Raw genomic sequence first — 13,721 nt, forward strand, 5'->3', positions numbered from 1 at the left:
AACATTGGAAAAGAAATTTCTAACAAATGAGACAACACCTCTAGCACCAAAGTGATCAAAGTCCAATTGGATAGAGTTTAAATCGTTTTATGAAATATATAACACCAAAAGTTCTGTCATTGCAAGTGACAGAGATTAAAGATATGAAGAGATTAATTAATTGTTGAACACACACACACACAAAAACTGTATATCCATGTAAGCAAATATAAACTTCTTTTTGAAACCAAACTCTGTGGCAGCGACAGTTTTCAGTGAGCCAACATTATTGCAAAAGAACATCAAGATTCTAATAACTTGTAAAGAAGCAAAAAGAGTGGAGGCAAACCCAGGTTTAAAGTTTAAACCCCCTCCTCTGTGATGAGCAAAATGTGAAATGACCACAATCAAAAAGTGGTCTCCCTACTCAGTTTTATGTTCAGTTTTCCTTATTTGGCTCACCAGCCATAACATTCTCTGGAAGAGCCTGCAAGGCTGGTCTCGTTTTAACACCATTTTGTCCTTCATTGTTCTTCTTCTTGTTGGTTATTTGGAGCTGGTTTTTCAACATCTTGGTTAGCTCCCTTAAACTTTTCTCATTCAATGATTGCGACATGTCCTCATCAGTTGTGTTCTTGTCCTTTGTTTTTTCCTTTTTAGACTCCAATTGCATCCCACTGCTGTCAATGTTCTCCTTATTGTATGCAGGCAGTGTTAGTTTCTGAGCTGTGTCCTGTTTCTTGCTGGAAGAATGCTTTTGGGTCGACTGAGTTGGTCGCGGAAACTGGCCTGAAATTGAATCAGCTCTCAACGGTGACATTGGACGATAATCTGGAGTCTTGTCAACAGAGATTGAATCAATTTGCTTCACAGATTTTGGAGTCTTGTTCTCATAAGAAACTTCTGCTTCTTTAATCTCTTCTGTATCAAATTCTTCCTTGATACCATCAGAAGTAGGGACTTCTGCTTCAATCAAATTAACATCAACTGATCCTTCTGAAGAAGATATGGGAGCTTCTGCTTCAGTCAATTGAACATCAACAAGTTCATCATCTGAATCAAACTCATCGTCTGTCTCAGCAGCATTTGGATCATCAGAACTGTAGGTTGCCTCACCATTATCTGAATCAAACTCGTCATCTGTCTGACCATTATCTGAATCAAATTCGTCGTCTGTCTCAACATTTGGATCATCAGAACTGTCGGTTGCATTGTCAGACTCGAACTCATCATGTGTCTCAACTGCAACCTGCATGTTCATTACACATTCAACTGCAACCTGCATGTTCAATGGAGTAGCATTGGAATTGGTAATATATTGATCAGAACTGTTGGTTGCCACAACAATGTCTGACTCAAACTCATCGTCTGTCTCAACATTTGGACCATCAGAACTGTAGGTTGCAACAACTTTGTCCAGATGAACACTCTCCTCTTCAAGACATTCTACTGCAACCTGCTTGTTCAATGGAGAAGCAATGGAATTGGCAACAAATTGATCGGAATCAGCCTCTGAATTCTTTCCAGAGGTTATAATCTGGTCTTTAGGAACAATATCTTCCACCACCTGAGCAGAAATTTCATCAGACTCCTCAGCAGCAAGGGGCTGCTGTTCAGGTTCCATCACCTTAATAGATGCATTCTCAGTTTCGGATAAGGACTGAGTTTCTGAAATATCAACAGGTCCTGCAAGGCAATCGACATATTTTTGGAGAAATTCACATAAATAGTAGACTTAAAACAGCATAAAATAAAACAGAAATACTGAATATCACATACCGATTTCATTTGAGTGTTTGAGCAAAAGCTCATCTGATGCATCACGAGTCTCATCATGGTTGTCATCCTTTGCATCTAAAACTGAAACATTATCTGAATTGACATAATTCTGAGTGCCCACATTGCAATCTTCCTCTCCATGCTCATTACTCTTGTCCTCGTGAACTTCATCTTCCGATTCCCGTTCATTCTCCAATGACTGGAGAAAACTTACACCCGAAGAAACTTCTGAATCATTGTTCTTTTCCAAACTCACTTCTGCATCACACACCATTTACAATGTTCAAAATCTCTTGACAATTTAGCACGACATAACAAACTTTAATAATTGGCTTAAACTGAAAAAAAAAACTAACACAAATTGGAAACTTACCAGAGACATCCTTCTCTTCAGTTTCATCCAAGACATCCATTTTCACGGACTCTTCCTTCTCTTCATCCTTCAAACTCAAATCAGCCAAGGACTTCTCAACCAATCTCACAGACCGCCTTGTGCTGTACACGCGCTGTACCGGTTCCTCCTCCAACTTTCTGCTAGTTGAACCCACTTGAACCGCTCTCCTCCTACCAGTCTGCACCATAGGGGTCTCAGTCTCAACCCCACAACTCATTTCCTGCACCACGTTGTCCTTCACTTGAGTGCCCGTTTTCTTGCTAGCTGAGGCTGCTGGTTTCCTCCCCCTGCTTGCTGGCACTGCAGGAGTCTCGCCCACGTTCACATTCTGGTTTTCCTGCTCCAAATCTTTGTCTAATGTTTTTCTTGTTGTGCGGCGAGTTCTGGTCATTGGTTGCACGGTTTCAGGATCCTCCTTGATGGCTTTTCGTTGAGTTGAGGTTCTGTTGGCAGTCCGAGGAATCAGTGGTGATTCAGTCACGGTTGTTTTCTCTGGTGACTGGGATTGGTTCATTAACTCATCTAGTCCTTCAACCTGAGAAGACATAGTTAAGCAAGAATGTCAATTAAATTGATGAAAATGAAAATAAAGACTTCTGTTTGATTCATGAGAATAAAGTTACAATCAAGACAGCTTTTTTTTCAAAAGGGCTTTTTACAATAACACTTCAAAGTCCTAACTAGGGAATCATACAATAAGTAAATGTCTCTTAAATATCCAAGAAAAAAAAAGCACTTTCCACAAACAGTTTCTCGGCAATCAATCAGAATCTTAAAGAAAATTTGCAAACAATCAGGATATTAAACTTAAATCGGAACTCTTAGATTGTCACAAGATCAATAAACTATCATGCCCCAAAACATCTTCTATTTTCTCACAATTTCTTCTCAACCAAACACAAGAACTGGGTATCTCATCCCAATATTTAAACCCTTCAAGATTAAAATAAACTTAAATCTGAACTTCTTGGTTGCCACAAATTGAGACATTACTATTTTTACCGGGATTCATTTAAAGATTACCAAAGATTTCTTCCATTCTCCAACTAATTTCAAGATTTAAGAAGTCGTGGCAATAACACTCCATTTTCATGCCCACCAGTTTAATAAAAAATTATAAATATATTCTTTCCACAAGATTTCAAGATGCCAAACAGAAAAATTTATTCCATTCTCCTACTAATTTTAAGATTAAACCCAGAAAAAAAAAAATCATTTTCAAAATTTAACAAGAAGTGGGCATTGAAAATCCATTTTCATTTCCACCAATTAAAAAAAAACATTTTTTTCATAAGATTTCAAGATAACAACCAGAAACAAGAACTGTGTATTGACCAAACGAATACAAAGCTTACGAATTCAAGATCGGCGAGAGCATCAGCCATGGCGACGTTGGTCATGTTGGCTGGGATCTTGTTCTTCTTGCATAGAGTCTGGAGCTCTTTCCTTGCAAGGCTATGGAAATCCATTGATGAATTTTGAAAACAAAAAACACAAAAAGGGTTTTGGGTTTTGAAAAAAGATTGTTTTCCGTTAGGTTTTGGTTCTAGTTTTAGCTGCGGAGAAGATCAAGAGCTTGGGGTTTATATACAGCTTTCGTCGAAGAAAAACCTAGAAAAATAGAACCGTTGGGGCGCGATTTCAAATTTGAAATGTGGGTCCCACTGTTTTTTTTTTTAAACCTATAATTTTAGAGTGTGAGATATTTTCGGATTTGTTATGGTAATTTTTGGTGAATTTATTTTATTTTATTTTATTTGAAAAGAAATAATAATATAAAATATAAATAATTTGGAAAATTAATTTTCGAAAATATAAATTTAATTATAAAAATATTTTTTTTCCCTTTATATATTAATATGAGATTTATTATTTGAAATTTTATAAATACCATAGCACACTCAAATATTTTCATTAATTTTTTTTAATCTAATTTTGTCTCTTTTTCTTTTGTAATTTTTTTTTTTTCACTTGGGCAATATTAATTCATTTTTCTTATTTCAAAATTCTTTTATAATTTTGATATAAATATTTGTTTGTATCGAAAATATAAATGATTATTTACTTTATTTTTATTTATTAAAAAAATTAATTTGGAAATTTTTTTTAAATTTCTTTTAAAATAAATGCATTTATTTATTTAAAACTAAAGTAAAGATTTCGTTGTATCCTTTTACAGAATATTTCAAAGAGATAAATCAATTTTTTAGGGATGCTAATATTAAGACGAAGATATCATTAAGTAAACATGATATTAAAATGAATTAATGGAGAATTATTATTGGGTGAGTAAGTTTATTAGTAAGAAAAAAGTTTATAATTATTTTGTTACTTCAACCTCAATTCGATACTCATCAGTGTTATTTTGATATGTTGAAACTTAGGGGAAAAAAATATAGTCTTAGGATTGCGAATAGACACTATAGGATCGAGATTTAAGATGGTGTTAGACTTTAGGGGGAGTGACCCGGTAAGTCCACCTCCACGACATTAAGACAATTGCTATATCTTAATGCCATTTCGAATCTAATTTTAATATTATAAATAGGTAACAAATTTGGGTGGATTACCTAAAGGTCTTATGTTCGAGTCCTATAAAGTGGTCATTTACCATATTTGTGACTTACCTAGTCCATTAGACTTGTAGGGTGTTCAATGGACTTGGGTGATTTGCTAAGGTGCGTATAAGTTGAACCAAACACCCCAGTTATCAGAAAAAAAAAAAAAGAATATGATAAAAATTGGATTCGCAATTAGATTGACAACTATTTGAGCTGGCAACCAATTTAACTTGCAATTGACACCTAATTTTTAAGGTCTTAAACCACCACAACTACTTTACCATTATTAGATTTGGCATGAAAAAGCTTCATTAATTAAATTTTGCTTTAAGCCAATCCAAGATTAGGTAAGAGGGGACCAAATCCAAGTCTATCATTAAATAAGGACAAAGCAACTTTGGATAAAAATGGTGAATTGTCTTAATCTTATTAAATTTTGATAAACCTCTTTAGCTTATCCTTCATTTTCATTGCTTGAAATTGGAGGCAATTTCTGAATTAAGAATGAGTTGCATGATGATTTAAAATTTCCCATATTAAGAATACAAGGATATTCAATTTAGGCTTTAATTTTGCAAATTTATCTATTAGTTGATTTTGAAAAGCATAATTTCAATCAATTTTCTCGTATCAAGATCCTAAATATTTTTCATTTAAGTAAATTTCACCCATCGGAAATGCTGATTTCAATTTAAAAAAAAAAAAAAAAAAAGAGATTTCCCTATGAGAGAATGAGTTCATCGTAATTTATATCATTTCAATATAGGGGATTTAATTTACCCTTCAAACCCACCTTATTCCCCAAATTTACAACCCAATCTCTATTACAATAGGGGTGGTTTCAGAAACCTACATAATCGATGGAGGTAGTTGCCATCCCTAATTTTAACTGTTACATATTCTTCTATGAAATGAAAAAAAAAAAAAAAATGTCATTGGTTAATTAATTAGTCGAATGTACATATATTGGATGATCTAACATAATATATTCTACATAATATTACCCTATAGTATATAGTATACATATTTGCTTATCTTAAATCATCAAATGACATTAAATTGATCCAGTTACATTGAAAATCTCAAAGTATGATAATGATACATTTTTCCATTTTAAATACCATGATTATGTTTTGTCATTTGATAACCAAAATCGTTCTTTAGAAAATCATTTTTTCGGTCATTGAAGATAACTAAAACAAAAAATTATCTTTCTTTGTTGTCAATTCAATTACTATTCATGACTTGACTCTATTTTATCTTTCTTTGTTCACCATTTTTTTTTTTTTCTCTTTTATTATTTATGAATCTATTTACTCGTACAGCCCAGACGTCTCGTATCACTATTCATTGATAAGATTTGGTATAATATTAATGAGATTAGAGATATGATGAAATCAATATTCAAATCTTTTGTCTTACAACATGTTGGCCATCATCGTTGCTGCCAGAATCTAGATCACGATTCAAGATTCCACGTGAATTGGGTAACGTTACCACGATATAGTATGAGGTACTCAAAAAAACAAATAAAACAAAAAATATATTTGGTTGGGCCTAAAATCCAACAACCCGTGGGTTGACTCGGCCCACCACGTAGAACTTGAACAAATGCTTATCATAGCCACAACATCAAAAAAACGCGTCGTGTAAGAAACACACCATTAATAGAAAAAAAGTTTAAATAATAGACCTCCCCCCTGAGGCATAAACAAATACAAAATTTCAGTAATATTCTTGAATAACAAAAACCTCCCTACTGTTAGAGATCTGTCAGTGAACCGTTAAACTTTTATACTGTTAAAAGTTTCATATAGTTACCAAATTATCTTTATATCGTTTATTTTAACCCTTAAAACTTAACGCTAAGGGAATTCCTATTATTTTCAAGACCTTAGGGAAATGGTTGTAATTGTATGATACCTCGGGGGAATTGATGACCAAAGAAAAAATTAAAAAATAAAAAAAAAACCGAACCTTCTAGAGAAAATAAATAAAAACAATCCCAAAATCAAAATCAAAATCCGAAAAAAATTTCACAAACCCTAGAAATGAAAAATCCCCAAATCTGAATGGAATCTCTATCCCTAACCCGATTCCTCCCCTTCGGATCCTCCATTCGTTTCCGTTACCGGATCTTCTGTTTCTCCCTTTTCTTCGCCGGCGGCTGAATCTGAACCGGAACCCGACCCGAATCGAGCCAGCCCTTCTCGTTTCTGTGTTTTTTTTTTTTGGTTGGTAGTTTTCGTTTAGAGAAAGTAGCGTTTTTAGGGCCAGAGAGCGTGCGTGTTTGTAAAGATGGGGAGTTCGGGGGGATCGGGAGGTGAAGGAGGAGGCGGAGGGGAGTGTGGAGTCGGGTCAATTGTGTGGGTCCGACGGAGAAACGGGTCTTGGTGGCCGGGGAAGATTCTCGGACCCGAAGAGCTCAACACCACTCATCTCACTTCACCGCGATCGGGCACCCCGGTTAAGCTGCTTGGACGAGATGATGCTAGTGTGTAAGTGTGGTTTTTCTGAATTTGTAGTTCAGTATATGATTGTGTTTGTGTATTTATTTTGGAATTAAATTTTAGTTTAGAATGATATTTTGTTTTCTGTTGAGAGTTTAGTTTTGGTATACTTGTTACCTGTTGCATTGTGTATAGAGTTGTTTGGTTGTAAAATTTGAAGGGTCAATGTGGTTTGCTTCATGAAGGTTTGGGATTTGATATTTTAGGGCTCCCAGTTTGAAGTTTGAATTTGCTAGGTGGGTTTGAGGATGTCTTGGTTAGTTGGGGGAAAGAAAATAATTGTTTTTTTCCCCTGGATTGTATGTTATTGTTAATTTGTAGCGGATATTGATTGAAGCTGGAATGAGAAAATTTTCTCTAAGTTTGGGAGGTTAACGACTTATAATCTTAATAGTTGATGTTAGTGGCATAAAGTTTTTAAAGGCTGGTACTATGTTAATTCCAAGTTGATATTGCATACATGATATTGGTTGCTTGATCTGATTAATACGGAATGGTAGTAAGTAAAGGTTAATACACTAATGATTCTAGTTATTAATTGGTTATGCACCTAGCTAGCATATCAACCTATTGGGCTTGCTGTGCTTATTGGTTGTATTGAATCAAGAAGTGTATATGTTATAATTGATCAATTGCTTTAAAAATAGGGATAATTTCAATACAGTTTTGGATAGCATAGAACAATTGATGATCATCAGTTTCTTTCTAACTTTTCATGTGCTTGAATGAGAAAAGGGAGTTGATGTCGAACTTTCTCTATGGTGCCTATCACCTTATGCCAAACTTTTCATTTAGGAGCAGTTCAATAAATATGGTCTGTGGACCACTCAAAGCTTAGAAGCAGACATCAGTTTCAGCACTAAAATTAGGGAAGCAATCTGGGGTCTATTAAATCATTCTTAATCTCATGATCTGGACCTCTTTCTGATCTCTATGTAAAATATAATTAGTTTGGGTTTGTGGGATTACTTCAACTCTTACCTTCTAGCCAACTCAAGAAGGTCTGTTCTAGTGGTGCTAAATTGATCACCATTTTTTTTATGTGAAGGGCTCATAAGTAACAGTCCTTACTGGTCAAGATAAGTCTCATGTTTTTATAAATATTTAGAAAAGCATACTGCTATTAGAATCAGAGCTGTGGGATGGTGGCATTTTGAAAGCATTGCTAGCCTCTAGCTGTGCTGGTTTGTTGGTTCTTGGTTCCAAGTTCTTATTATTGGGCAGCTCTACAAACTCTTTCTAGCTGTAATTTGCTTGTGTCCTTTATGGTTTCTGGCCAAATATGGCATTCTATGAGACTGAGCAAGAACAGATTAATTGAGTGTGATTGGAGAACAAAGTTCAAAATTTAGGATAACATATATGGGATTTTTGGATACAATTTCGATACATCTAACAGAAACAACTTAGAATCTTTTTAGATTTTGAACTGATTTATGAAAATAATCGAAAGCCAAATGCATTTTCTTCAGAGCTTTTGTGTCCGTTGTTTTAAAAATGAAGAAATTTATACAGATTGCAAATCAAACTAGGACTAAGCAATCTCACCTATTTCATCTGTTACTTTTTGCTACCTCTCTAAATTTATAATCTTTTTTCCCAGGTCAATATTGCCATACCAATGCAATAATCCCCTTTCCATTCCCAAAATTTGCAAAACTGTACCATTACAAGAATCTAAGCAAGTGTTTGATGGAAATATAATCGTTCATCTTACACACTGTTGTATTGGTTTGTTTTCCTTAGGTGCAGTGTGGAGCAAAATTTTTTTATTATATTTTCTCTATCTACAAGCTGTTACATTTTCTATTTGTTTTCACTTGTAAGACATAGTTTTTGTCATTTCTTCTCAGGGATTGGTACAATTTGGAAAAATCTAAACGTGTGAAGGCATTTCGATGTGGTGAGTTTGATGATTGTATTGAAAGGGCTGAAGCCTCCCAAGGCATGCCTGCCCGGAAAAGAGAAAAATATGCACGTCGAGAAGATGCTATTCTTCATGCACTTGAACTGGAGAAGGAGTTGCTGAGGAAACAAGGAAAATTAGATTCAACCTCGGATGCAAGAAGTAAATCATTGGTTTCTGTGAAAAAGGATATAGTTACACCTTCAGGAGCTTCAGATAGTAATGGTGGAAAATCTGGGAATTCCAAATCAAATCAAAGTTCCAAGATAATTGAAACATCTCCCAAGGATGAGGTTACTGATGCTTCTTTAAATTTGCAAAAAGCCAAAGATGAAAGTCAACCGGGCTTTGAAGATGGGCATTCTGAAGTCATACCTAGGATGAGAGGCTTGCAGGACTTAGGGCTTAGAACTGCCACTCCAAAGCGGAAGCTTTCTTCTCCTAGTGCTTCAGATGGTCCTGAGAAACCTACTGTTGACAACAATTTGCAGACTCCTTCCAGTGGTGATCCTGGCATGGGAAGAACTAGCCTTGCAAATGGTAAAATTCTTTAGAGAAAAAAAAAAAGGCATCATATGAGGGGTTGACTGATGAAAATTTTGTTCAATGCACATGATAGGAGTGACTCTCTTGTTTAATTATTGAAGACTGGTTCAGAGTTATCTTTCATTTCTTACACATGACTCTGATACTGTTGGTACTTATTTTTCAGGAGGGGAGCAAATGGGAGGTACTTTCCGGGCAAAGAGGAGTAGATATATTTACTTACCAGCTGAATCTAATGAGAATTTGGATTGTAAAGAAATTACTCCTAGCCAGACTGACATGTCAGCTTTGCCAGTTGAAGATAGTTACTGTGGTCCTCGTATTCACGTTGAAGAAAACTCGTCAGGGTTTATGGAAGATGATGAATCTGATTCTTCTGAGTCCGAGTCCGAGTCTGAGTCTGAGTCGGAGGCTGATTCATCTGAGACTGAACCAGATATTGATCAACAGATGACTATACTTTCAGGTTGAGTTTTACTAATTCTATCCCCTGTCAATATATGTTTTTCTCCATTGAGAAAGAAGTTGATTATTTTTTGTAGTTTAGAGTCACAATCAAAGATTAGTTGCTCATATACTACTTGGTGTTTTCTGTTCAACCATTGAGATTAATGTATTTTTTTGGAGCTTATATGAGATCTAGGTATGCTTATAGTTGCTTTGAGAAATGTTCCACTTGGCTGTGTTCCCTTGGTTTGTCATGTTCTGCTAGTGTCATTTTCATATATAATACATGCAACATGCACTATTATTTTTAAGTTGGTGACCAGTTAATCCAGAACGGTAGGTTTTGGTGTTCTCCATTTTCTTCTAATAGAAAAGTAATCTTATCTCTATCACCCTTCTCTTTCTTTTTGCAAGAACTTTGGCATTCTCTTTCCCCTCTCATCTCTTTTTCCTCCAGTCATAGCACATGAATTGTGGGGAGGAATCGATTAGTGATAAACCACTTTAAGGTTCTCTGCACCTTTTTTGGTTCCATAAATTATGCTTGAGGTGTGTATTAGTAGATATAGGTTTTATGCTTCATGTAATATGATCAAAATTTTTGTATGGTTTTTGAAACGGTTAGTATTTTAGATGGAAAATGGGTTACAAGTTGTTGACATTTTGGAATGTATCAATTGTTTAAAAATAAAATTTTTTGTTAACAATATTTTTTTTCTCCTAATTAATCCTTTTGATGTTTTTTGTTTGCCTTGGTCTTCTTAAATGAAGTGTTTTACTTTAGATTGTATTTTACTTTAGGTACTTTAACAAAGATCTCAGAATTTGATCAATTCAATCTACTTTTTGCTGTTGTGTACTGGGTTGCTTGACCAATTTCTGCTCATTTGCTCCAATTTCTTTTCAGGTGCTGCTGAACCTCGAGAAGCAGAATATAGATCGCAAACTCTAGGAGAACATGGAAGTATGAGCAGTGAAGAGCATGATCACTCGGCACTATCTGGTGATATATCTCATGTCCATCCTCATGATCCTTTTTCTGCTAATGAAGCAGTTTCTAAATGGCAATTGAAAGGCAAAAGAAATATTCGCAATATTACTAAAAGTTCTGCAGAGGCATCTGACAGAAGAGATTTTAATGGATCCATTCACAGAACTTATCGGGAAGAAAAGGGAGCTGCTTTCACCCCCAGAGCATCAGGGAGAAGTATGAATTCCCGGAGAAAGGATTATTTCAATGACGCCCTTGATGAGGTGGATTTTGATGATAAGGATTTCTTTTCCCCTATGGTTGGGTTGGATGGAGGATATCCATATATGCCTAGGGCTCCATCAAGAGGTCATAATAGTTTCAACCGTAATATCCTTGATTGGGACGACATGGCATGGGAAAATCAGCCAAGCTCCAGAGGGCACTGGGGCCACCAATTGGAGCGTTTTAGTCCAAGATTTTTCGGCCACTATAGTTTTGGTGGCAGGCCACGAACTATGATGGTGGATGTAGACCTGAAGGTCCAAGCAAGCTATCCAAAAGAGCGTGTTCCCATAGTTTCTCTGATGAGCAAGTTAAATGGGAAGGCAATAATAGGGCACCCACTCCAAATTGAAAAAGTAGAAGATGGTTCATCTGATTGTCTTATACCTGCAAATGAATATTTTGGCAATGAAGCAATTGATCATGATAGAACGCTTTCTCCAGCTTGGAGGACTGCAAGGAGGACTAATCTTCGGGTTCCACGATCTCATTTATCATCATCACCGAATGGTGACATGGCTGCTGAAAGTCATTCTTTTTTAGATGATGACAGAAGACTGTTCAAGAAACAAAATATGGGAAATTTCAATCACAAGGAAAGTGTGGTTAAGAAAAACCAGTCACATGGTCCCCGGTCTGCCATGGATAAAAAGTTTCCAAAAAAGCAGCCAAAGAAAGTAAGCTTATCCACTAGCCAAAAAACAAGAACCCTGTCATCAATTGCCATTGACCATAGTCTCAGTTCTAGGACCTTATATGATACCAAAAGTAGTCAAATGAATGGGTTGATCAAACCAGCGTCATCTGGGCCAACAACAGTAGCTTGCATACCGGTGAAATTAGTATTCAGTAGGTTACTCGAGAAGATCAATAGGCCGCCTTCAAGAGTATCTAGTAAAGTGGTTCAGTCAAGTAGCGGTGCAGAGAGGAATCCATCATAGATTACATGTACATTGTTATATGGGAACACACTAATACATCCAACACAGCATTTCTTGCTGATTTCCTCTTTCTGACAAAAGCATCGCTGTATACATTGTCGGCAACACGGTGTGTAGATTCCGCCGTCATGAATAATCAGATAAAGCAGGTAATGTGGAAGAAACTACTATATACTGAATATGTTGGATGATGACGCTGTTTAGACTTTTATTGTTTGTAGCAACATTTGTTGGATGGGAGAAGAAAAGCAGCTTTAATTAGGCAGAAACAGAGTAATTAGAAACTATAGTGGTTAAAATTAGATAGTTCTGAAACCATATAGATGATTGTATATTTTAGTTTCCCATAAAAAGCCTATTTATATTTCAAACTTTTTTTTTTCTCGATTAATTTAAAGATAAAGGAGCTTATGAAATGACTTTCTGCTTTGTTTGTATGTACTAGCGACTTAACATTGTGAGACAGATTCTTAGTATCTTGAATGCCATGAGGTCTAAATAACAGAAACCTGATATGTTTATGATTCCGGTTTCAGTCCAAATATAGTTATTGTTGCATATTTAATCCCACTTATCATTTTGTCTCAGCAAATTTTTTTTCTCGGGGTATAATTTTTTCAACGAGTAATACTAAACTTTCCAAGTGAAATCCCCCATTTTCCATCCAAAGTGATATGTCCGTCTTATGTGGTGTTGATCTGTAAATGAATAATTTGATGTGGTAAATGATATGTCAATGCCACATCAAACGACTGATCACTTGGGTAGGAAATTCAGGTTTTCATTGGGGAAGAATAGTATTAACTATTTTTCGAACTCTTTTCTGAATGTCGAAAAATAGTTGCAGGAAAGTGGATTTTGTTGGTGTTCACAATGTTAGAATGCATTCGTTAGCATTTTCCCAAAACTGTATGATGTGAACGCATTCGATAACGCCTTTTGAAAACTATATTTTGAAAATGAAAGCAGTAAAAACATGTTTAGTAGAATATTTCCAGAACAGTAAATATGTTAACATGTATTTAGTAGAGATGTTTTGGGAAGTTATCTTATCATAGAATGTGTAACTGTTTCTTCAATGGATTGATTGAATAACAAAGAACAATCTTATTAGCTTTTAATCAGACTGATAAATTCATAATTGGTAGATCTTTTCTGACCTGATTATAAATCCAAACTTTGAAAGGGTGTGACAGAACAAACACAAATTCTCCATAACATACAGGATAATATTGCTATTCATGAGCAACTTCTAAGCACAAATATGCTAACAAATGAGGTGCCGTGAAAGCAAACAAAAATGAGCTCAAGGTATATTACCTTAATATTCAAATTTCTATAAGAAAAATGAGTCATAAAATGGAATGTTTTCCTTGATCCATGGAAGGACTGCTATCAAGAAT

At 35.3% G+C, this 13,721-nt stretch overlaps 2 protein-coding genes across 2 annotated transcripts; one reads left to right on the forward strand and one right to left on the reverse strand.

Moving 5' to 3' along the window:
- Positions 1–102: 102 nt before the first annotated feature.
- On the reverse strand, positions 103–3,696 carry LOC116124384 (protein PFC0760c-like). The gene is made up of 4 exons (XM_031410113.1): positions 3,508–3,696; positions 2,132–2,687; positions 1,759–2,016; positions 103–1,665 (listed from the first exon to the last, which is right to left on the reverse strand). The coding sequence occupies exons 1-4, from the start codon at positions 3,619–3,621 to the stop codon at positions 419–421; spliced, it is 2,175 nt and encodes a 724-aa protein (XP_031265973.1). The 5' UTR covers positions 3,622–3,696; the 3' UTR covers positions 103–418.
- Positions 3,697–6,724: 3,028 nt separating this feature from the next.
- LOC116124432 (uncharacterized protein At1g51745) lies at positions 6,725–12,737 on the forward strand. Its single transcript, XM_031410156.1, has 4 exons — positions 6,725–7,211; positions 9,077–9,669; positions 9,842–10,141; positions 11,030–12,737. The coding sequence occupies exons 1-4, from the start codon at positions 7,012–7,014 to the stop codon at positions 12,316–12,318; spliced, it is 2,382 nt and encodes a 793-aa protein (XP_031266016.1). The 5' UTR covers positions 6,725–7,011; the 3' UTR covers positions 12,319–12,737.
- The last annotated feature ends 984 nt before the right edge of the window (positions 12,738–13,721 follow it).

Source organism: Pistacia vera, unplaced genomic scaffold, assembly GCF_008641045.1.
Source record: "Pistacia vera cultivar Batoury unplaced genomic scaffold, PisVer_v2 Contig152, whole genome shotgun sequence".
NCBI classification, from domain to species: Eukaryota; Viridiplantae; Streptophyta; class Magnoliopsida; order Sapindales; family Anacardiaceae; genus Pistacia; species Pistacia vera.